The 25432-nt window shown below is 37.9% G+C and overlaps 1 protein-coding gene across 1 annotated transcript; it reads left to right on the top strand.

Annotated features, from left to right (window-relative positions):
- Nucleotides 1-22679: 22679 nt before the first annotated feature.
- On the top strand, nucleotides 22680-25019 carry LOC118751642. Its single transcript, XM_036486458.1, has 4 exons — nucleotides 22680-22956; nucleotides 23070-23447; nucleotides 23502-23561; nucleotides 24457-25019. Exons 2-4 carry the CDS (start codon nucleotides 23355-23357, stop codon nucleotides 24760-24762), a joined length of 459 nt encoding a protein of 152 aa, XP_036342351.1. The 5' UTR covers nucleotides 22680-22956; nucleotides 23070-23354; the 3' UTR covers nucleotides 24763-25019.
- The last annotated feature ends 413 nt before the right edge of the window (nucleotides 25020-25432 follow it).

Raw genomic sequence — 25432 nt, 5'->3', positions numbered from 1 at the left:
CAGTACTGGGTCTAAATGTACTAGAAGCGCACCAGTTCAGAACTAGAGATTTTCCTCAAAGGGATATAAGTCGATATACTGAAAAAGTGCGCAGACATGCCGCATCTTTTGTTTTTACAGAATGACACTATAACGTCCAAGGTATATGTATGTAAATGATTACACTTTTGCTTGATCGCACCTACTTCTCAACTATATGTCTACGCATATAGCCAAAAACCTTTTATTTTTACACCTACTATAAAAAATAAAATAAAGTACTTAGAACCATAGTAAAAGAAATCTAAAATCACCTTGTATTACCTAAATACCTGAACGAGAAAGTTCCATTGCTGTTTTTGATATATCTTTAAAAAAAACTCAGATATAGCTTGGAAATTAGAAATATTAAATCACGTTTTTCACTTTGCGCACACTCAAAGGAAAAAGTGACGACTTTAAGAGTATATTGCAAGAAAACGGTAAATTTTTGGGCAAATATTTGATTACACGCTGATGTAGAATTTTACCTACTTTCATTTGGGACTAAACCCTTTGTATTTTGAAATTAATTTTTTTAATTAATACGCAATATCGACATCAACTACCCTACTGTGCGTCGTTTTAAAGCTAAGGAAACGGGCTTAACCTTGTCCTAAAGCTAACTTAGCTATTAACACTTGAACTTTTTGAAGTTGATCTGCATAGTGAAGACCTGTAAATTAGGGATTTAAAATTATACCACCGCAATCCTTGTTTAATTCACTATAAAAAACTTGGTTAAAAAAAATGGGCGTTTTTCAAGAACTATTTTTAAAATATTTTTCTTTATGACGAGATGGTTTATTTTGTGAGAATCAGCAAATTTGTTGTAATTTGTTTTCGAAAACTTATGTTGAGATATATTTAGTAAGGTGTTAAACATCGAGTTTTTGCATGAATTTAAATTTTATTGCAGATTCCGATAGAATACCTATCCAGGTATTATATTTCTGTGTTCGTATGGAATAGTAACGGGTGATTTTTTAAGAGCTTGATAACTTTTTTTTAAAAAAAAACGCATAAAATTTGCAAAATCTCATCGGTTCTTTATTTGAAACGTTAGATTGGTCCATGACATTTACTTTTTGAAGATAATTTCATTTAAATGTTGACCGCGGCTGCGTCTTAGGTGGTCCATTCGGAAAGTCCAATTTTGGGCAACTTTTTCGAGCATTTCGGCCGGAATAGCCCGAATTTCTTCGGAAATGTTGTCTTCCAAAGCTGGAATAGTTGCTGGCTTATTTCTGTAGACTTTAGACTTGACGTAGCCCCACAAAAAATAGTCTAAAGGCGTCAAATCGCATGATCTTGGTGGCCAACTTACCGGTCCATTTCTTGAGATGAATTGTTCTCCGAAGTTTTCCCTCAAAATGGCCATAGAATCGCGAGCTGTGTGGCATTTAGCGCCATCTTGTTGAAACCACATGTCAACCAAGTTCAGTTCTTCCATTTTTGGCAACAAAAAGTTTGTTAGCATCGAACGATAGCGATCGCCATTCACCGTAACGTTGCGTCCAACAGCATCTTTGAAAAAATACGGTCCAATGATTCCACCAGCGTACAAACCACACCAAACAGTGCATTTTTCGGGATGCATGGGCAGTTCTTGAACGGCTTCTGGTTGCTCTTCACTCCAAATGCGGCAATTTTGCTTATTTACGAAGCCATTCAACCAGAAATGAGCCTCATCGCTGAACAAAATTTGTCGATAAAAAAGCGGATTTTCTGCCAACTTTTCTAGGGCCCATTCACTGAAAATTCGACGTTGTGGCAGATCGTTCGGCTTCAGTTCTTGCACGAGCTGTATTTTATACGGTTTTACACCAAGATCTTTGCGTAAAATCTTCCATGTGGTCGAATAACACAAACCCAATTGCTGCGAACGGCAACGAATCGACATTTCACGGTCTTCAGCAACACTCTCAGAAACAGACGCAATATTCTCTTCTGTACGCACTGTACGCATTCGTGTGGTTGGTTTAATGTCCAATAAAGTAAACTGAGTGCGAAACTTGGTCACAATCGCATTAATTGTTTGCTCACTTGGTCGATTATGTAGACCATAAATCGGACGTAAAGCGCGAAACACATTTCGAACCGAACACTGATTTTGGTAATAAAATTCAATGATTTGCAAGCGTTGCTCGTTAGTAAGTCTATTCATGATGAAATGTCAAAGCATACTGAGCATCTTTCTCTTTGACACCATGTCTGAAATCCCACGTGATCTGTCAAATACTAATGCATGAAAATCCTAACCTCAAAAAAATCACCCGTTAGCTCTTGTCGGGAAGCTGGCTTTAGTATAATGCGGCATTCCTTTTATTCTTTAAACGACAAGGAATTTTTTGATGAGACTTAATAAGAATATTGACTTGCTAATATCGGAACTATTTCCTGTACGTTTATTTGCCAAAAGTTCTTCAACGGCTCGGCGCCAGTGAGTCATTCGCAATCGAATGCTGCGAATGCCGCATTATACTAAAGCCAATCTAAGTTAGCTTTAGGACAATCTTGACCATCTTATATATAGAAATGCTAAGCCCGTTTCTATATACAATCGCTCTTTAGCAGAAAATTGGTTTTTCCAAAAATTTTAGGAAAATGGTGGCACCGCCCACTTATATCATATATGTGTATCTCAAAAACTACTTGACCTATCTGGACCAAATTTAGTACACACATTTCGCTTCGGCTTCTTAAGCGCCATGTTGAAAGTTTTTGAAATCGAACAAAAACCACGGACTCCACCAACTTAACGGTTATTTCAAAAAACTCAAAGCTAGCTATATTTTTTAGGAGGAGTATGTTTTGTCCGATTTCAAAAATATTCAAGACGGTACTTCAGGAGGCTAAGCACAATGTGTATACCAAGTAGTTTTTGAGATACACATATATGATATAAGTGGGCGGTGCCACCCCCATTTTCCAAAAATGTTTAGGAAAACCAATTTGTTGCTAAAGAGCGATTGTATATATCAATTTGGAATAAATATTGATGAATTCCTTAGCCACACTGCTCAAAAAATCTGATTGTCCGGTACATATCTATACATAGTATAAAGGAAAGTCGACATTCTTTGTACGCGGTAATCTCGAAAACTATTGAACGGATTTTGACGAGATTTTCTCTAATATATTCTGTATCGATAGGAGAGTAACATTTTTTATTTAGATTTTAATAGGGTTGCGACCTGTGTAAAAAACTATAAGATCAGCACCGTTCGTTGAACTAAAAAAAGATGTGTCAAATGAAAGCGATTGGTCTCTAGAAAATCACTAATGTCTTATTTTTTAAATAGGGTTGCCATCTGTTAAGAAAATTACTATATTCAATCCTAATAAGCGTAGATGTCAGTTCTGCACCGTCACTGTCAAATGAAAAGACTTAGCGTCTAGATTTGTAATAATGTATTATTTTTCTGAGTAGCGTTGCCACCTGTTTTAAAACTATAAGATCTTCACCGTTCGTTGGATATAAAAATGAGATACCAAATGAATGAATGAATCGCATGCACAAAAACTTTAATTTTTTTGAGTAGGGTTGCCACCTGTTTAACTATCTTCTATACATAGTATAAAGGAAAGGCGAGATATTTTGACCAAGCTACTGAACGGATTTAGACAAGATTTTTTAAGCATATAATAAACGAAGTACATGATGATATATGATTTCTTTCTCCAAGTACGTAAATGTACATACATATGCATACAATCAGTGCATGGCGAAGCGTCGCGCATATTGGCCGACTAGTACAATATAAATTCAAGGCCATATTTAAAGTCGCCTAACTTCGACAATTTTTATGCGATTGCAATAAATGAGCTATCAGTTTATTTAATAATAGCTTTGGTCAATAGATGGTCAAAATTTAAATTAAGAGAAATATAGTTTTATTTATATTTTACCCGATAAAAACTCCCAACAAGCCAAGTCCGACAATATATTATGATATGCCATTTAAAAGGCCTATATATCCTCTTCGCAGATCATGTTCGATCTTTGAAATCGAATTAAAAATAGTCTTTCAAAATCTCATAAATCTACAAAATCATATTTTCTAACCTAAATGGACAGGTCGCGACCTATAAATGATCTTTAAAAAATCTATAAAAATAGGCAATAATATTTCTCATAACAACCAATCAAATTAGGGGGTAGGGTCTTGAAATTTCCGAAAGAAACATTTTCGATGGACACCCTAATGTATATACAGATGCGTGCAACTAATTAGCAACGAAATTCAAAACGATATTGCTTGCAAATTATGTTTATTTATTTATTTTTAATAATTTTCATTTAAAATATATTTCAGAAACCACAATAACAAAAGTTGCAAAGCTTGCACAAATTGCAAAAAAATTAATCAAACTTAAAAAAATCGTCATCAAAATTTCAAAATTTTTAATTAGAATAGCCTATTCAATTTTAGTATACTAAAGTGCAAGTTTCAAGTCGCTAAAAATTACCGTTGATTTTTTAGATTTTTTTTTGTGGAGGGTGTTGCGCATTTTCTTCCATATAACACATGATCAAAATATTTTTTTACATGGAAAAAAATCCGCAACACCCTCGACAAAAAAAATTCTAAAAAATCAACGGTAATTTTTAGCGACTTGAAACTTCCACTTTATTATACTAAAATTGAATGGGCTACAAAACTGCATACCCGAAAATTTTCTAAATATTCTAACTAAAAATTTTGAAATTTTGATGACAATTTTTTGAAGTTTGATTAATTTTTTTGCAATTTGTGCAAGCTTTGCAACTTTTGTTATTGTGGTTTCTGAAATAGATTGAAATATATTTTAAATGAAAATTATTAAAAATAAATAAATAAACATAATTTGCAAGCAATATCGTTTTGAATTTCGTTGCTAATTATTTGCACGCATCTGTACATATGTACATTCATGCATACATACATAAATATATTTAATATGAAATTTAAATTTTCGCATAAATTTGCGCAAGCCTCAAATGGAAATAAGGCCGTATCGAAATTATGGTTTTATTTCCTATCGCCAAGCGAAATAAAGCCATTATGGCCTTATTGCGTATGGTGTTATTGCACCGCACCTAATAGCAAGTGGAAAAAATATTTTCAAGATTAAAACTATGTCAAAATATATCGTAACCAGAACTTATTTATAGAAGCAAAAGTCCTGTTATTTTTATTAACATTTCTTTTCCATCTCAATCATCTTCAAACACATTCCCAGCATCAATCCACTCAGATACAACGTAGACGTGATTATTATCTCTACACTGACAACCTCAAAATCTATCCACTCCACGCTTTCCTTCATGACACACAAGGCCCCCTGTGGTCTTCCGGAGAGAACTCGCAGAGGTCGCGCGCGAGACAAGCCATCCACCATGCACGGTTCTTCGATGGTTGTTCATAGAAATTTTTGAGGCAAAACAAAGTCCACAAATTGAGCACGTCCTTCCGGTGATGTAATTTTTATTAGATGGGCAGTATGTATCGTAGGGTATTTCTCTACCATGTGAAAGATCCGGGCGTAGTGTTATACATTGCCGCACAAGCAATGATGGAAAAACTTCCGTTCTGACTTCATGTGGATTTGGTACACCAAAGGGTTTTGTGACATCGGAAAAGGTGCCGACAAAAGCCTTGGTATCATCGGCACACTTAATTATTTGAAGAAAACATTGACATTCATGAACGTGATTCCCATACCAGATGTCAGAAACTTGTGCAGGTTCCGGAACAACTTCTCCAGGAGGCACATATGGGACAAATCTCAGCTAATGTTTCGCCTGATAATAACGCGCGCCATATTTGAATGTAGCTCGAAAAAACGCTGGATTTCCTTAGAGGATATTGACTACGTGATAAAAACCTAAGCCGCTGCCCCTCATTGTGACCAAGCGTGTTATTTTGAAAATCCCCCTCCCCCCTGAACGGGTCACGTAGTATGGGTACGTTCCCTAAGTAGCTAATTTGTTGTTGGAAATATAAGAAAGTTACACACTTTAATTACTTCCTACATGCAGAATATGCTTGAAATATGGACTTTTCCAAAAATTTTGGAGTGAGTTCTATGCAAAAATACTATGGCGTAGCCGGAGTTGACTGATGAAAGTTTTTTGTAATACATACCATTTTCTTTACGTTTACAAGCGATTTGTTTTTCTACGATTAGGAATTTTAGGTTTTTATAAATAACCGATAAAATCGATCGATGTATAAATAAAGAAGTAATGAGTAATGAAATGAAAATGCGAAAAGATTTTTTGTATGAAATATGATCGCATGAGTAACATTATTTCCTGCTCATTTCTCATACAAAAAATCTTTGCGCATTTTCATTACTCCTTTATTTATCCATCGATTTGCTTCATTAGTAACTTGATTTGCTTGTAACAGAATAGGCTTTAGCAAAACTGTAAAAATTTTACACAGAACCTGTAAATTTTTTAATTTTTCTCCTGTTTAAATTTAATTTTTTTTTTGTATTAAAACAAAAAAAGACTGGAATGATTGATTAATTTGTCAGAAACTATTAGTCCTATCGGAAACTGGGGTATAGACGGTTTATGGAAAATTTTGTTAGCTTTCATTTGTCGTATTCCATTTTCAGTTTGTTAAATTGGTTCATGAGAAATAAGTGACTAAGTGGAACCACCTTTTGTTTTAAGCTGAATAACGGTAAATTGAAAATATCTCGAAAACGTATCCATAGAATAAAAAATTAACTCGATTTTTGGAATCAGCGGGCGATTCTACATACCAGTTGGATAGTGGCGTATGGTGAACAAAAACCAAATTTAAACTTGTGATCCAGTGCAATTTATAAGTGAAAATTTAATTTAATTTGATATCGATGTTTTTAAATTTTTTTTTTTAACATTTTTATAATTCGGGTTTTTTCCGTACACCGAAATGACCAGGGTTTTTAAACCAATTTTAAGAAACGGTGGCAATCCTTAGCAAAAACAAATTTGTACGAAAGAATCAGTCGCGTAATTTGGCTTGATTCAAAGTGAACATTTGGAACCACACTGGCATGTTGTGGCGGCAGCTGAGTGCGCAGAGATGCTTGCTACAATTGGTTTCTGCCAGGAGTTTCCAAGTTCAAATCCCACTAGTAAAATTGCATTTTTGGTCTTTCAGTTTCTTTAGTCTTTTTGACGTCAGGATTTTTTAACAGGACTTTGAAATTTGAAAAATATGAGTAACTAGCGGTACCCCGGTGTGCTTCTCTACACCAAATATTGAAAAACGAATGAAAAATCCTGGAATTTTTCCATATGATTTTTTATTTCTTTTTACTATATTGCAGCCATGTTTATACTTGACTTAATTTATCCGAAGCATACCAACAATTTTTCACTGTTTTCGATTTTTCATGTATCTGCTGTTCTACCATATACATACGTGGTTCATGTGACAGACATAAACTGTCATTTATCATGAACCGCTGGACCGAATTCGTGCACACTTCACATAACCCATCTGCATGATAGTCCGAATATACCGTTTAAATTTGGTAGAATTCGTGCACTTATTTTTTCATTTAAGATGGGAAGTGCCACGCCCCCTTTTCCGAAACCGCACATTTTTCTCCATGAGTATGTAATTATTTCATATGTCTATACCAATTTCCAGTAATATTTCAAGAGATATACCAGACCGAATTCGGGGAAACTTAACACAAACCATCTGCATAATAGCCCGACTATGCCGTATAAATTTGGTTGAAATCTTGCACTTATTTTTTATATATAAGATGGGAGGTGCCACGCCCTCTTTTCCAATACCGCCCATTTTTCTCCATGAGTATGGAATTATTTAATATATCTCTATAACAATTTCCAGTACTCTACCACAAATATTTCAAGAGATATACAATATAAAAATTTTAGTTAGTATTGGAGGTGCCACACCCCCTTTTACGAATTCGGGCAAAATTCAGATAAACCATCTGCATGATAGCTTGAATATGCCGTATAAATTTGGTTGAATTCGGTAAAGCCGTTCTCAAGTTATAAGCTCACACCAAAAACGTGTACTTATTTTTATATATAAGATTAAAAAAAAATTTTAAAAAATTCAGTGCTATGTACCTAGAAAGCCAGTATTAAAGAGAAAATTCTGTAGAGTTAAAACAGATCAAATTTTTTGCTGCTGTCCTCACCGGTAGGTATTTATTGAAAATGTCCTTTTGAAATTTTTTCCTTGAATATCCTTGAAATTTGACAACATCCTCTAAATGGTTTGAGGCAGCTACAAAATTCCCTTGATTTTTATAACGCTTTTATCAATTTGCAATGTTGTGTGTCCAGACACCATTTATAGGTATAAAACCTTTGCTTTGCAAAGATCCTATAAAAAGTCTAGACATCAACCTCTTCGCCTGGTACCATATCAAAACTCTAGAGGTAAATGTCGCCTCGCCGCAAGTAGGTATATATTGCGCCTAAAAATATGCATTACAGCGGAAATGGACGACACGCCATTTCTTTAAATGAAATTAAATGCTGCTATATGTATGTATGTATGGCTCACTTCCAAAATGTCATTTGCAGTGTATACATCGTAAGAAGAATCATGTTCCATATTGTAAGGGTATTTTTTTTTAACTAAGCATTATGTTCCAAAATGTACACTGAGACGGTAGTAACAGTGCATCGTACAAGTATCACGGCATCACTAAAAACTTCACGAATTGAACGCTCGACAACCAACAACGAAATATTTGGCACGGGAGAGAATGAGAGTGCGAAAATGTGCGTGCATAAAAAGTGTTTCATAATGTAACAAGTAAGAAAGTCTAAGTTCGGGCGGAGCCGAACATTAAATACCCGGCGCAATTATTAAATATATGTTTTCCACCTTTCCGAAAGCTACCGCTACATGATAAGCCGGCGTGTATAAATTTTAAGTAAACTAGCGTCCTTAAATTTCAAAATATTGAAATTTCAAGAGTTTCTGAAATTTACCGTTATATGAAAAGCGGCCGTAATTTTAGTCCGATTTCAACAATTTTCAACGGTATGCTTTTATGTGGCAAGCACAATAACCACACCGAGTTTGGTACAAATTGGTAGAACGGTTACCGATATACTTATATGAAATCATAAGTGGGCGGTGCCACGCCCATTTTCCAAAATTTTATCATAAACGTATTTCCTGGCAAAGAATTGTTGCAACCATCATTTTGAATAAATTAGCTTTAATATTTACTGATTTATCGAGGATTTCGTATTTCTCGAAATTACCGTTATATGGGATGTGGGCGTGGTTATTGTCGGATTTTAAAAATTTTCGGCTATTTGGTATGCTGTACCAGGGCCAACAACTGTGCCAAGTTTGGAATAAATTGATGCAGCGGTTACCAAGATATACACATGTAACCATAAGTGGGCGTGGCTACGCCCGTTTTCAAAAAAATGTTAATATTCTTATTTTTCGTCTAAAATGTATTATAAATATCAATTTTGAGTGAATTATCTTCAGTAGTTACTAAAATATCGCAGTTTTTGTATTTCTGAAAATTACCGTTATATGGGAGGTAGGCGTGGTTATTGTCCGATTTTGCCCATTTTCAATACCATCCGTCCTACGCCCGAAAGAAGTACACGTACCAAGTTTCGTTAAGATATCTTAATTTTTACTCGAGTTATCGTGTGCACAGACGGACGGACGGACGGACAGACAGTCACCGCTTAATCGATTTCTCTTTTCATTCTGATCATTTATGTATACATTTGTCTATATCTATCTCGATTCGTTTTGCCTGTTACAAACAACCGTTATGTGAACAAAGTTATAATACCCTTGTGCACAAGTGCGCTCGGGTATAAAAATTTACTTTGCATATTTTTGCCGTGTATTTTAACTAACCCTGGGATTCAGTAATTCAGCTCATCTCAAGTCACTAAATTTGAGATTAGCAATTAGTGACTATTTTTGTGACTTGAGACGATTGGGATATTCAGAAGGAGAGAGTCACAAAAAGTTCACCAAAAATATGTGGTGAAAGCAAACACAGACAATCATCTGATAGTGTTTATGTATGCCTTTTGCCCGCGCCGCTCAAAGAGTCGCAATGGCCGAGTGGTCAAAGTATTAGGCTGGCAGCGGAGAGGGTCCGGGTTCAAGTCTTCCTCGGCCGTAGAAGATTTTTTATTATTTTTTTTATTTAGTTTTTTTTTTATTTTTTTATTTGTTTTATTTTTTTTTTAACAATCTTAAGATTTTAATGTTTTATAAACAAAAAAAATAATTTTTTTCAATACATTTGTATGACATAAAAGCATTTTGGTTTATTTCCTAATGAAATTCTTGTTGAACAAATTTCCTCGCTTCATTTTCGCGTTTTTTTTTTTTAATAAAATGGAAAGAAATAAGCTTTTTCTCCATACTTCTATTTTTCTGACCTGGTCTTAGCCAGCTGACAAATTAGTGACTTATTTTTGAGACTAGACGTGAGACAGCGTACTGAATACCAAATAGTCTGAAAATCCAAGTTCACCACCAAAAGTCACTATTAGTGACTAGAGACCGCTTACTGAATGCCAGGGTTAGTGACCGCTTACTGAATCCCAGGGTAACCATAGCTACGTTGTACGCACACCGCAGTCAAACAGTATACATACATTGCACACATACATTTTGGAAGTCAGCGTATGTACTAAACGTGAGCACAAAACATTTTGTTTGCATAGTCTTCTGTTCTCTTTTCACTGAAAGTATTATTATTTTAATAGCTTGCAAAATTTTATAAAGACAAGACAAAAGTAGAAAATAAATAGAATAAGTAAACTTTTTAATATACCACGCATTTATAAATGGACTAAAAATTAGAAAATAATATTTCTCAGTCCCATAGAATTTGTTTTGATAAATTTTGATTTTGAAATTTTAGCAAAGTCATTATAAACAATTTATGAGATTGAAAATGAAAAGCGTGGCGCGCATGTAGTAGACCAGAATTGATATGAAGAGTAATATATGTATGTACGTATGTGGGTATATGGGTATATGAGTAACGACCGCTTAACCCTAGAATACTAACCTTATTTTTTATTCCTTTAATACTAACGTTCGCCTGTGAGGCTACTTTGAAAAAAAGTACAAATTCTGTCTTTCTAAAACCTTAATTTAAAAAGAAATGGGCTTAAACATATTTCGTATGTTTTTAAAGTAAAAAAATAAAATAATTGAATAATTTTTTTAATATTAATAAAAATAATTCGTATTGAAAATAACACATATTTTATAATCTTTTTAAAAGGGGTCATTTAAAAAAATAAAAAAAAAGCATTTAAAAGCGAACGCACTCAAACAATCCATAAATTATCTTATTCGTATTTACTTTCACACTTAAAAGGAATTAGTTGTTTATCTTTTCTATTGTGACCTGTACGTACAAATTAAATCGACTTTTTTGTATCACATTGGGCCTTATGAATAAAAATTAAGCAATGCTTTTTTCTTAAAATTTCAGATCCTTTTCCTACTCCTTTCTCCTTCTCAGGGCTGGCATCGAGTCAAACCCAGGGCCAGAAACCTACACCTGCTGTGTATGCCAGAGACGACTAAACCACAACTCCACATCTGTCAAGTGCAATGCTTGCGAGGGGTGGAGTCACCTCATAGTCTGCTCAGGACTACTTACACATCGGCAGTGGACCACATCTTTTGTGGCCCCCTGTTGCTCTAACAGAGCAGCCTCCACGGCTAACCCCAGTCCACCTGAGCAGTCCCACACAAACACCACAGCACAACAACATAACACAATAGACCACACCACAACGGCTACAGACCACAGAACACACACAACCACACCACCACCCACACGCCGCCGCCAACAACTCTTGGCTCCTCCTACAATCTGCACGGTATGTCAGACCAGGATATTCCGTAATGTGACATCAGTCAAGTGCAACACCTGCCTTGGCTGGTGCCACTTTAGGGCATGCTCAGGTCTGCGCACCACGCGAGATTGGTCGAGGAACTTCGAGGGCCCGTGCTGTGCTGCTCGGTCGCAGACCTCAACTGCGACGCCTCCCGCCGGAGCTGGAGATTCGGCAACTAGTAAACGTACATAAGCGGAAGAAGTGGGAAGAGCATCTGAAGACCTGCAACTTCACCTCTGGTGTGAGTAAGCTTTGGTCAACCGTGAGGTCACTGTCCAATCCGACGAAGCACGACGACAGAGTCGAAATTTCTTTCGGCGACCATGCTTCGTCGGACCCGGAGCGATGCGCGAGCTATTTTAGCCGGCAGTTCATACTGCATCCTCTGGTGGACAAAGCCAGGCGTCGAGTGACCAGAAGGCTGCGCAAACTGTCAACAACCTGTGCCCACCTTGCTTTCACTTGCGGTGAAGTTCAGGCGGCCATCGGGAAGGCGAAAGCCTCCAAAGCCATGGGTCCCGCCAGAATATGCATGCTGATGCTGAAAAATTTGGGTCCTGCGGGGGGTAGCGTACCTAACGGAGGTCCTCAATTTGTCCATGACCACTCTCATCATCCCAGACATCTGGAAGGTGGGGAGAGTGGTCCCACTGCTCAAACCGGGGAAACCCGCCAACATAGGAGATTCTTATCGTCCGATAACACTCCTTTCCCCGGTAGCGAAGACACTAGAGGCCTTGCTACTCTCGTATTTCACAAACCACTTGACCCAGCGAAGCATCAGCATGGTTTCCGTAAAGTGCACAGTACAACAACAGCACTTAACGTCATAAACACTCGGATAACTCGTGGTCTTAACCGTAAACGTCCCTGTGAGAGAACGATTCTAGTAGCGTTGGACCTGTCAAAGGCTTTTGACACTGTCAGCCACTCCACGCTACTAGAAGATATAGAGGCTTCCTCTCTCCCACAGAGGCTCAAACGGTGGTCGGCAAATTATCTAAGTGGTCGACACTCGTCGGTAATGTTTAGAGACAAATCGAGCAAACTAAGGAAATAAAACAGGGGGTTCCACATAGTGGCGTCCTTTCCCCACTACTGTTTAGCTTTTACATCTCAAAGCTCCCTCAACCACCAGAGGGAGTCTCGATTGTCTCTTACGCCGACGATTGCTCGATCATGGCGACTGGGAATGGAATTGATGACCTGTGTTCGAAAGTAAACGGATATCTCTCTGAACTTTCTCGGTTCTTCACTGCAAAGTGTCTAGCCCTCTCCCCTACGAAATCCTCTGCGACCCTTTTCACAACCTGGACGAAGGAGGTCAGGCTACCGCTAGGAATTCACGTCGATGACACCAATTCCGACGGTGAATAATCCTAAAATTCTCGGAGTAACATTCGACAGCCTGCTCTCCTTCTCTGCGCACGCAACCGCTATTGTCAATAAAGTACAGAGCCGCAACAAAGTCCTCAAGTCGCTAGCCGGCAGTACTTGGGGCAAAGACAAAGAAACGTTGCTGGAAACATACAAGGCAATAGGCCAGCCGGTTTTGAACTACGCAGCACCAGTGTGGTCGCCGGGGACTAGTAGGACGCAGTGGACGAAGCTACAGACGGTGCAAAATACAGCACTTAGGACAGCGACTGGATGCCTCCTGATGTCACCAGAACACCACCTCCACGACGAGGCGAAAATGCTCCCAATTAGGGAGCACAACACCATGCTCTGCAAGCAGTTTCTTGCTGGGAGCCACAGATGTGGCCACCCAAATAGACAGCTGCTTGCAGAGGAGCCCTCGCCGTGGCACGTCAGGAGGCATCTATATGAACTGACGGACGAAGTCCAGAGGTTCATTAAGCAACCTCTGGACCCGTCAGCTCACAGTCAGGCCCTGAACGGCATTCACAGGGACGCAGTCTCGAGTTATGTAGACTTAAGACCTGTGAATGCCGTTCTAGGCACACAAACACCGGACATTGACGCGACGGAGCTCCATCTGCCTCGGGGGACCAGGACAACAATAGCCCAACTTCGATCTGGCTACTGCAGCAAGCTAAATTCCTACCTAAGTAGGTTAAATGCGGATGTGCCGAACGAATGTCCGGCATGCGGAGGGACCCCTCACGACTCGAAACATCTCTTCGCGTGCCCGGAAAACCCCACAACCCTAACGGCGTCGTCCCTATGGACCGACCCCATAGAGGCTGCACGCTTCTTGGGGCTGCCGTTAGTGGAACCTGACGACAACGACTGAGATATTAGCCTACCTGGGCGGGGTTGTTGTAGCCGCTACAACAACAACCACCTTTACTACTAACGTTCGCCTGTCAGGCATCAAGAGGGCTTGGAACCCAGCCGCGCAAGGCCACTGTACAATGTGCGTTTGCTAACAGCCTCGTACAGCGCTAAGCTGAGTTGGCGCGAACGTTTACTTTGATCATTAAAAGCGTTCCTGATATCGCGCGGAAACCGAATTCGTTCCGCCTCACAGGCTTAAAATCGATCTCACATTTGTACTTTCTCTGGAGAAATGTTGGGTCTATGCTATGAAGTTTTTAACCGACTTCCAAAAAGGAGGAGGTTATCAGTTCGTCGGTTTTTTTTTGTATGTTACCGCATAACTTTGGACCACGTCAACCGATTTTTGCATCGGAAAGGTTGTGTCTCAGAGGTGGTCCCATACTAATCTGATTAAGATCCGATCAGTGGATCATGAGATATATATATATTATATATTTTTTTTTTATATGAGAGTTGAAGTCGGTTTTATTTTGCTAAAAATTACTTGTACTATTGTCAATTAAATCTTTGTATTGCATGCGCTATACGTTTTTCGTTTTCAATCTCATAAATTGTTTATAATGACTTTTGCTAAAATTTCAAAATCAAAAGTTATCAAGATAAAATCTATATTATTTTCTAATTTTCAGTCCATTTATAAAAGCGTGGTATATTAAAGTTTTTTTATTTTATTTATTTTTAATTTTTTTGCTGGCGGTGTCTCGAATTTTCTTCCATACAAAGTATGTTTGACACATTTTTTGTATGGAATAAGATGCCCAGCATCGTAAAAAAATCCCAATCACTTTAATTAAATGGGCTATAATTACGGTGACCATAAATATGGATTCAAAATGAAGGACAATTTTTCAAAAATATGCCTACATATATTTACGTAGTATAAAAATATCAAAAGAGTATTTATGATTCTAAATTCTTAATACATTTTAAACTTTAAAAATGAATCACGTTTTCTTCATCGATATTAATCTTTTTTACATGAATATTTATCAAAGTATAGTGAAACATATTATAATTACAATAGCTTACACGAAAAGTGAAAATCTTTAAAAGATTATTTTATAGGCAAATGTGGAGTCGTTCAAAACGAAAACAATACCCGTCTTTTTTTTTTTTTTGGTACTTTTCGCAATTATTTGTCAAAAATCGACGTCATGAATCGACGTAAACGACGAGTTACAAAGTGCCCTTTACAAAAATATATAATTTGTGCAGGTTGCGCTCCATAGCATCTACATTCCTAATCCGATTTTTATTATCTTTGGCTCAAAGTTTATTGTAATGATATATCTTCTTTATCAAATTTTTAAAATAATGAAAAAAAAAATCAAATGAAACGCCTGTAGCAGTAATAATTTTCATTGAAGTCGCCACAAGTTATATATTTTGGGAAGAGGCACATCAATACCCTTCGAGCTGTAAGTCGCTTACGTTGCTTTGGAGATTTTTTCATGAGATATTGAAGAAAAGCTACGAAAAGTACCAAAAAAACACTTTTTTGAAAAAATCCATCCATTGGAAAAAATCAGTACATTTTCAGGTTTTTCAGGTTTGAAAAACTACGCAGGACCGACCTTCGAAAAACAGTACGGTCCTGCAAAAAACAGAACGGATGGTCACCGTAGCTATAATACTCCGTAAGGATCGAACTGCAAATAAGTCCAAAAACATTTTTTGTTGTGCTAAATACATTGTTCCTCTGCATATAGACTTAAGACTGCAGGAGGTCCAGTTCAGTGTTCACTTTTGCTTCGCAGTCTGCATAATTTTGTATTTTCTTTGCAACATGTTAAAATTTTTTCACAGCTAACTACATTTTTATTGGTATACAGATTGCTGCGCCACAAGAACGCCTATACTCTACATGGATGGGAGGCTCTATTTTAGCGTCTCTAGACACTTTCAAGAAAATGTGGATTTCAAAACGGGAATATGAAGAAGAGGGACAACGGGCGGTGCATAGAAAAACCTTCTAAAGGAGTAACTAAAATGTTTTTATGCTAACGACTGCAAACCAATCGTTTTAATGGTCATTTTATCGAATGGCAGCAGAGTTAAGAAAAAAGGCCGAAACATCAGAACGTGTACTGTGAAAACTGTAAATTTAAATTATTTGAAAACAAATCTATAATACTGATTCGTAATATATTTGCATCGCTTAATTGTATTATAATTAAAATTGCTTATAAGAAATCTATATCAAGTTTGAAATCAGTGCAAGGATTAAAATTTTATAGCAGTATTTTCCACATAATAAAATATGCTAATGAAGTAATAGACTTTCACCCTTGTGCGGAATGCTAGGTACAGGTGGACCTTTAACCAACTTTAAAAAAGTGTTTTGTCATTCCCTTAACTTTTTTCTAATGTCTTCTGATTATTCTCAGCTGATCGCGATGAGAACAGTGGCATAACTCATTATAACTCCATAAATATGTAGCTGAATTCATTCTTTCTAACCCTGGAAGTGTTCCTTCCTTTTACCCTGTCTGTGTGCTTGTTAATCGAAGCAACTAAAACCAACTTTGAATTTAAATAACAAACATACAAAAGTTAAAAAGGAAAATACATTTTATAATTTCTACTTCTTTATATTTTTTAAAACACATTAACATCCCTGCCAGCCACGGCTCACCACTTTCCCCTAAAATTCAAACGATTTACAAACTCATTCACAACTTTTTAGTCATCTCACCCACACACTTACAAATTTTTTGTTAGAACTGTCAAAAAATGTCCCTTTGTTAGAGCTACATACCCGATAAGAATTCGTACTCTAACAAGAATTCTATGCATTAGAGCGAGCAAGTTAGAAACATCAGAGTTTTGATGACAGCATACATACTGTGAAGAAATGTCACTACGAAAATTTTGTAGGTAAGAATACGTATTTAACAATTTTATTTAATTATAATGTAATTTCTTCTTTTAGATTGCAAAACAGCAGCGACTTAGTCACATTCTTAAGGTATGTATTGAGACTTTTTGTATGTTTATAAATTTTAATTGATATTTTTGCTTGTTTACAGATTCACTATCAGCACCTTCAACGCTTGCATCTTCATCGCCAGGAGCACCATTAGAAACTTCTGCACTCAGCTTCTTCATCGCCAGGAGCACCACCAGTACCTTCTACCCTCAGCTCCTTCATCGCCAGGAGCACCATGATTACCTTCCGCCCTCAGCACCTTCAACGCCAGGAGCACCTTCAAAGTGTAGGTCCAACTTGTCAAATTTTGCAAAGTTGTAAGAAAACTTAATTTTTCTGAACCACCATAAATGATTTGCGACTGTTAATATATATCAAAAGAAAGGTAAACCGATTACCTTTCTTTTGATTATAACACCGTTAAAATTGCTTTACGTTTTCATAAAAACTTTGCAACTTTTGTAAACAGCTATATATAAGCAGTGGAAAAGTGGTAAAATTTTGCAAAGTTGTAACAAAACAGATTTTTTGTGAACTAGTGTAAATGATTTGCAACTGTTAATATATATGAAAAGAAAGGTAAACCGATTACCTTTCTTTTGATTATAACACCGTTAAAATTGCTTTACGTTTTCATAAAAACTTTGCAACTTTTGTAAACAGCTATATATAAGCAGTGGAAAAGTGGTAAAATTTTGCAAAGTTGTAACAAAACAGATTTTTTGTGAACTAGTGTAAATGATTTTCAACTGTTAATATATACCAAAAGAAAGGTAAACCGATTACCTTTCTTTTGATTATAATATTGTTAAAATCGCTTAACTTTTTTATAGAAATTTTGCAACTTTTGAAACCGTCTATATATAAGTCGAAAAAACGCAATCAAATTTTTCAAAGTTGTAATGAAACTGAATTTTTGTGAACCATTATAAATGATTTGCAACTTTTAATATATTTCAAAAGAAAGATAAATCGATTACCTTTCTTTTGATTATAATATTATTAAAATCGCTTAACTTTGTTATAGAAATTTTCCAACTTTTTAAACATCTATGTGCAAATGAGTAATACTAATAATAAGAAATTAAGCCAGTGCATATGTATGTAGGTAAAAATATATTTATTAATGTTAATTACAAGTTTTATTCATAATATTGGTTATTCTTCTTCTTCTTCTTCTTTTTTGGCGCTGTAACCGCCTAAGCGATTTTGGCCGAGTTCAGCAAAGCACGCCAGTCGTTTCTCCTCTGTGCCAACTGACGCCAATTGGAAACGCCAAGTGAAGCCAAGTCCTTCTCCACCTGATCTTTCCATCGCAGTGGGGGCCTCCCTCTTCCTCTGCTACCACCAGCGGGTTCCGAGTTGAATACTTTCAGAGCTGGAGCGTCGGTGTCCATTCGAACGACATGACCAAGCCAGCGGAGCCGCTGTATTTTAATTCGCTGCACTATGTCCATATCGTTGTAAAGCTCATACAGCTCATCGTTCCATCGTCTGCGGTACTCACCGTCGCCAACGCGTAAAGGACCGTAAATCTTCCGCAAAATCTTTCTCTCAAACACCCCAAGAGCCGCCTCATCGGATGTTGTCATTGTCCATGCTTCTGCGCCATATACCAGCACGGGCATGATGAGTGACTTATAGAGCGTGGTTTTCGTACGTCGAGAGAGGACTTTACTCCTGAATTGCCTACTCAGTCCAAAGTAGCACTTGTTGGCAAGAGTGATTCTACGTTGGATTTCAATGCTGACATTATTATCGGTGTTAATGCTGGTTCCCAAGTAAACGAAATTCTCTACTTTCTCGAAATTGCACCTGTCAACAGTGACGTGGGTGCCAAGGCGCGAATGTGCTGACTGTTTGTTTGATGACAGGAGATACTTCGTCTTGTCCTCGTTTACCACCAGACCCATGCGCTTTGCTTCCCTATCCAACTTGGAAAAGGCAGAACAGACTTCGCGGTTTTTGTTACCGATGATGTCGATGTCATCGGCATAAGCCAGCAATTGCACGCTCTTGTAGTAAATTGTTCCTGAGCGGTTCAGTTCTGCAGCTCTTATTATCTTCTCCAACATCAGATTAAAGAAGTCACATGAAAGGGAGTCGCCCTGTCTGAAACCCCGTTTTGTGGCGAACGGCTCGGAGAGGTCTTTTCCAATTCTGACGGAGCTGGTGGTATTGCTCAACGTCATTTTACACAGCCGTATGAGTTTTGAGGGGATGCCAAATTCAGACATAGCGGCGTATAGGCAACTCCTTTTAGTGCTGTCAAAAGCGGCTTTAAAGTCGACAAATAGGTGGTGAGTGTCGATCCTTTTCTCGCGGGTCTTTTCCAAGATTTGGCGTATTGTGAATACCTGGTCTATGGTGGATTTGCCAGGTCTAAAGCCACACTGATAAGGCCCAATCAGTTCATTGACGGTGGGCTTCAGTCTTTCACACAATACGCTCGATAAGACCTTGTAACCTATGCTTAGAAGGCTGATCCCGCGGTAGTTGGCGCGAATGGCGGGGTCACCTTTCTTGTGGATTGGGCAGAGCACACTTAAATTCCAGTCGTCGGGCATGCGTTCATCGGACCATATTCTGCACAAGAGTTGATGCATGCACCTTATCAACTCCTCGCCGCCGTACTTGAATAGCTCAGCTGGCAGGCTGTCAGCTCCAGCGGCTTTGTTGTTTTTCAGCCGCGTTATTGCTATACGTACCTCGTCATAGTCAGGCGGTGGAACGTCGACTCCGTCATCATCGACTGCGGGCTCGGGTTCTTCTTCTCCACAACTTTCTGTGCTGCTGCCATTTAGTAGGGCGGAAAAGTGTTCCCTCCATAATTTAAGTACGCTCTGGACATCAGTTACTAGGTCGCCATTATTGTTCTTACAGGAGTGCGCCCCGGTCTTTAAACCTTCCGTGAGTCGCCTAACTCTCTGGTAAAATTTTCGGGCATTCCTCCTGTCGGCCAGCATTTCAAGCTCTTCGCACTCACGTATTTCTGCCTCTCTCTTCTTGTTGCGGCAAATACGTCTCGCTTCCCTCTTCAGATCCCTATAGCGGTCCCACATAGCGCGCGTTGCGCCCGATCGCAGCGTGGCCCTGTAGGCGGCATCTTTTTTCTCTGCAGCTTCCTGACACTCCTCATCGTACCAGTTGTTCTTTCGGGCTCGCTGAAATCCGACTACTTCTTCGGCGGCGGTACTTAATGAGCGGGAAATGTGGTTCCACTGCTCGCATATGTCGGTTTGTTGAAGAGTGCTCTCTGAGAGCAGGTGTGAGAGTCGAGTAGCGAAAGCGCTGGCTGTCTGTTGTGATTGCAGCTTTTCGACGTTAAGCTTTCCTTGCATATTTGGGCGCACATTTTTTGCTGCACAGAGGCGGGTGCGTATCTTGGCTGCAACAAGATAGTGGTCCGAGTCGATGTTTGGGCCTCGGAGTGTGCGTACGTCTAAAACACTGGAAGCGTGCCTTCCGTCTATCACAACATGATCGATTTGGTTTCTCGTTTTTCGATCCGGAGACAGCCAGGTAGCTTGATGGATCTTTTTATGCTTGAACCTAGTACTGCATACTACCATGTTTCGGGCCCCGGCGAAGTCGATCAGCCTCAATCCGTTGTCGGACGTTTCGTCGTGGAGGCTGAATTTTCCGACGGTGGTTCCAAAGATCCCTTCTTTGCCCACCCTGGCATTGAAGTCGCCAAGCACGATTTTGATATCATGACGGGGGCAGCGCTCGTACGTGCGCTCCAAGCGCTCATAGAAGAGATCCTTGGATGCCTCATCCTTCTCTTCCGTCGGGGCATGGGCGCAGATGAGCGAGATGTTGAAGAATCTCGCTTTGATGCGGATTGTGGCTAGACGCTCGTCCACCGGGGTGAACGACAGTACTCGGCGACGGAGTCTCTCTCCCACCACAAATCCAACTCCGAATTTGCGCTCCTTTACATGGCAGCTGTAGTAGACGTCGCAAGGCCCCAGACATTCTTTGCCTTGCCCCCTATTGGTTATTAAGTATGTATATTATGCATTTTGAAAATAAATTTTGCAAAACAAAAATCAAAACATTTTAGAATTTTTTATTTAAAGTTTCTAAGGTTATTTTGAATTCGCTGTGAAGAGAATGCAACCCTGAGCCGGCAGAAGGGGGCAATGCTAGACGAGTGCAGCTATATGTTTTCCTTAGGAAGTATCTGAATGAGTGCGACAGTGATGCAGGGCTCACACGTACAGGGGGAAAGTGGTGACAATCTGCACACCGCCCATACAAATGTAACCAGTTTTGTCACCAGTTTTGAAGTGACCGAAACCCGCAGTTTCACCAGATTTTTCACCACTTTTGGCTGGCAGGGATAATATTAAATACATACTCTTTTCTCTGGTAAATAAAGGGTGTTTTTTTTTAGACGTGTGGCAATGAGGCAATACTTTTTTCGGAGTTGGTCTTGTTGACAGCTGTTACTTGTTTTATACTCAGTTTGGTTTGCCTTTTCATAATGAATAGGGATGCAAATTTTGAGTAACATCGATACATCGATGTTTCGATGCATCGGAAAAATGAACATCGATGCTAAAATACATCGCCAGAAAAACATCGATATAGCGATGGCTTCCGATGTTTCGAGATTTGTTAGGAAAATTTAATACTTTTCAATTCCAACTCTCTGTAATTCAATTATTGCCTTATTTATTTACCATTCCCTCCCTATAAATAGAATAGAAATGCATGCCGTCGTAAGTTCGCTGAGCCTAAAGTTCCAAGGCCCAATTTCATTGAAATTTCAACGGGATTCCGGTCCTTTTTTAATGACTAAGTATGCATTTTTAATATCGAAAGATACGAATTTCTGAATGTTCCTTTTAAAAGAAAAAAATATAAAAATTCATGGCCAGTCAAAAAATTTTAGCAGCATAATTCGATGTTAAAACATCGCTGAAACTGGCGTCGAAGTATCGTCAATTTAGCGATTTTAGGAAAATGTAAACATCGAATTTTTAACCGATATTATCGATGTTTCAAAAATATCGATGCATCGTTTGCATCCCTAGTAATGAATAGACTTACTCCGGAACAACGTTTGCAAATCGTGCAAATTTATTACCAAAATAATGGTTCGGTTATGACGTAGACCAACCGTAACATATGCATAGGCACCTTAAGCTCATAATCATATCTGTATGTAAGTATGTAACCTAGGCTTAAGTAATCGAAAAACGATTGTAAGGTTTTCGATAAAACACAGGAATGACTAGTATGGAGTTGTAAAAAGAACTAGCGTGACAACGAAAGATAAAATTGGGGAAAATAAAACTAAAGTTTACCTGAATCCAAATAAAAATCAAAAGTTTATTTCCTAAAAACCTTAATTGGCGCAGTCAGCGGGATTCAGCTTGATTACCAAGAGTTCATAAGAAACTGCGATAAACTACCACCCCTATTGCGAGTGTCGACTGGCAGTAGATAAACGACTATTAAGCGATTATCGATTATCGATGCTATTGTGAGTGTCGCTTAGGTCGGTGTTATGCAGAAATTTTGTTTGGCAAACTGCGTGAAATTGTTGTTGCAGCAAACTCGGAGAGAGAGAGTTTGGTGACTCTCACAGCAAACTAAATTTGTTGGGCCAAACAGATGAAAAATAAGTGTTGCCATACACAAAAATTTGCTGGAAAATACAGTATTGCCATACCGATATGGTAGATGTTGCAGTTTACATGTTTATTCCAGAAGAAAACGCGCTGAGTATATGTACTGCTAACGCAAAATTTTCGATATAAAGATATTTAATATCCGCGCGAATATAAAAGTTATTAAAGTGAGTATTTGTATTACAAAAACATTATTACTTATTTGTGTGTCGTTAGAAAATGACTAAGCAAAGAAATTTGTGAAAATCTAAAGTGGGTCAATTAATTTTTATAATTATAGAAATGTCTATCTCCTGGAGCCGAGCGTTAACGGAAGAATTAATAAATCTTCTCCAGGCCCGAGAGTCTTTGGAACACAAAGCATTGCCATTATAGTGACAGGGATAAGCGAAATGCGGCAATAAATGGAATTCACGACGTTTTGGTGACGAAAGATCCCCTTGTGACCCCAAAAAACATTAGGGAAAAAATTCAAGGACTGCGCTCACAATTTCGGAGAGAAGTGAGGGCAATTGAAGCCAGTAAACGGAGTGGATGCGGCGCAGCAGATGTGAAAACACCCAAAATGTGGTGTTACGAGCTGCTCCAGTTTCTACGTCCAAACGTAGAAATAAGGGAGATGCAGGATAGATTAAATGATGAAAACAGGCCACAAACGGTAAGATTTTGTGACATAAAGTTTTCTAAGAGTAATTTGTAATTTTTCCAATAGAGATACGATACAGACAATAATATAAACACTGATAACGCCTCGTTGAGGGACGAACCGTCGGTAAGTTATATTTTCACGATTCGTAGCCGAAATGCTGAAAAACGTTGAATTCATTAAAATAAGTTAAAAAGGCTCAACCATATTTATTTAAAATTTCAGGCATTATATTTAATTTGCATAACTTTTATTGCTGTTCTAACCACTCCAGCTTTCCTTCATTATTAAAATATTCAAGAAAAGAATTTCTTATTGCTTCAGGTGAGAGATTTCTTTCATATGATATTGCATTAGAATGCATTGTATCCATAAATGGTTCACTCAAAGAACTTATCCTATTACTTAAAATAAAGTTGTGAAGTACACAACACGCCTGTATAATGGTCTCAATAGTTCTTACGTTTTGTAAGTTGATTGGTTTCTTCAGTATAAGGAATCTTTGAGAGAGTATGCCGAAAGCTCTTTCACTTGTTTGACGTGCCCTGGACAATCTTTTATTGAAAATAATTTTTTCACGCACACTTGTGAGGTGTGAGTAAGGTTTCATCAGGTGTCTTTGTAGTGCAAAAGCATTATCGGCAACCACGACATAAGGCAATAATCTTTGGTTCCCTATAACTTTGTCTGGTGGAAAGTATGTATCCCCATTATTCAACACTCGCTGTAAAGACGAATGGCTTAGGATAGCTCCATCATGAGTTCTACCATTTGCGCCCACGTTTATATAAATAAATTTGCAATTTGCATCCACCAGTGCTAGCAGTACAATGCTATCAGTTCCTTTGTAATTGTGATAGTAAGAGCCATCTGATTGAGAAGCGTAGAAGCTTACATGCTTTCCATCTAAAGCTCCTAAACAAAGAGGAAACTGCCATTTCCGCTCAAACTGATCTGCAATTGATTTCGTTTATTTGGAGACTCTGGGAACTAAAAATAATAACAATTATTTTATTTTCAGGTTTCATCATCTTGCAGAAAACGAAATAAGGCTCATTTTCAACAAAAGGTACAACAGGGATTAAAAGAGTTGACAAATATAATGGTGACAAACACAAAAAGGAAATATGAGTGGTTTGGCGAGGAGGTGGTCAGCATACTGGATGGTATGAAAAGTGAGGACGCTGCTCTGGAAACCATTGACGCCATCCATTCCCTGCTATCTTCCGCCAGAAAAAAAGACAAGGAAGTAACAAACTCCGCGACAACTCGGGATATTTTAAGTTTAGCTTTAGATGGTGTTTTAGATGATAGCGATTTGAAATAGATTTTAAGTTAATGTAAGTTTTTAATGAATTTTACGGTTGTGGTAGGTGATAAGTTTTAATGAATTTTTTTATTTTTACTTAATATCGTCACCTCACGGGAAGAGGGACCTATGTCGGCAGCCAATTCGAAAACGGCCTATCTCAGAAATTATTCAAGAACGCCCCACTTCAGAATTTGACTGAAGAACGCCCTATTTCAGAATTTTATTGAAAAACACCCTATCTCAGAATTCGGCTCAAAAACGCCCTATCTCAGCTGGAAATACATTGAAAATGTACTGAGATAGGGTGTTTTTGAATCGCCAGCTGAGATAGGATGTTTTTTAAATAAAATTCTGAAATAAGGCGTTCTTCAATCAAATTCTGAAGTAGGGCGATCTTCAAAAGTTTTCTGAGATAGGGCGTTTTCGAATTGCCTGCCGAGATAGGTCGATCTTCCACTTAGGTGACGATATATTTATGTATATAAAATGTGATTTAGTGTTTAAAACGAAAAAATTTATTTAAGTTAATATTGAATTGGTTTTTTTAAATTTCAGTACCTGTTGTATTTTTACGTTTTAATAAATATTTATTGAATTGACTTTAATATTTAATTTACTTTATTTCATTAAAACATATAAGGTAAAGATGGTTAAAAGGTCTATGTCACTTGCTTTTATATTTGGT

The sequence above is a fragment of the Rhagoletis pomonella genome, unplaced genomic scaffold, assembly GCF_013731165.1.
Source record: "Rhagoletis pomonella isolate Grant_MI unplaced genomic scaffold, Rhpom_1.0 Rhpom_scaffold_00873, whole genome shotgun sequence".
NCBI classification, from domain to species: Eukaryota; Metazoa; Arthropoda; class Insecta; order Diptera; family Tephritidae; genus Rhagoletis; species Rhagoletis pomonella.
The sequence above is the reverse complement of the archived record's forward strand: the minus strand, read 5'-3'. Positions and strand labels throughout refer to the sequence as shown.

Bases quoted from the DNA above. Each gene is read 5' to 3' on its own strand.
- LOC118751642 (XM_036486458.1), top strand. From the start codon at position 23,355: ATGTGGTGTTACGAGCTGCTCCAGTTTCTACGTCCAAACGTAGAAATA. The intron at 23,448-23,501 runs GTAAGATTTTGT...TTTTTCCAATAG, and splicing joins ATGAAAACAGGCCACAAACG to AGATACGATACAGACAATAA. The intron at 23,562-24,456 runs GTAAGTTATATT...TTTTATTTTCAG, and splicing joins CGTTGAGGGACGAACCGTCG to GTTTCATCATCTTGCAGAAA.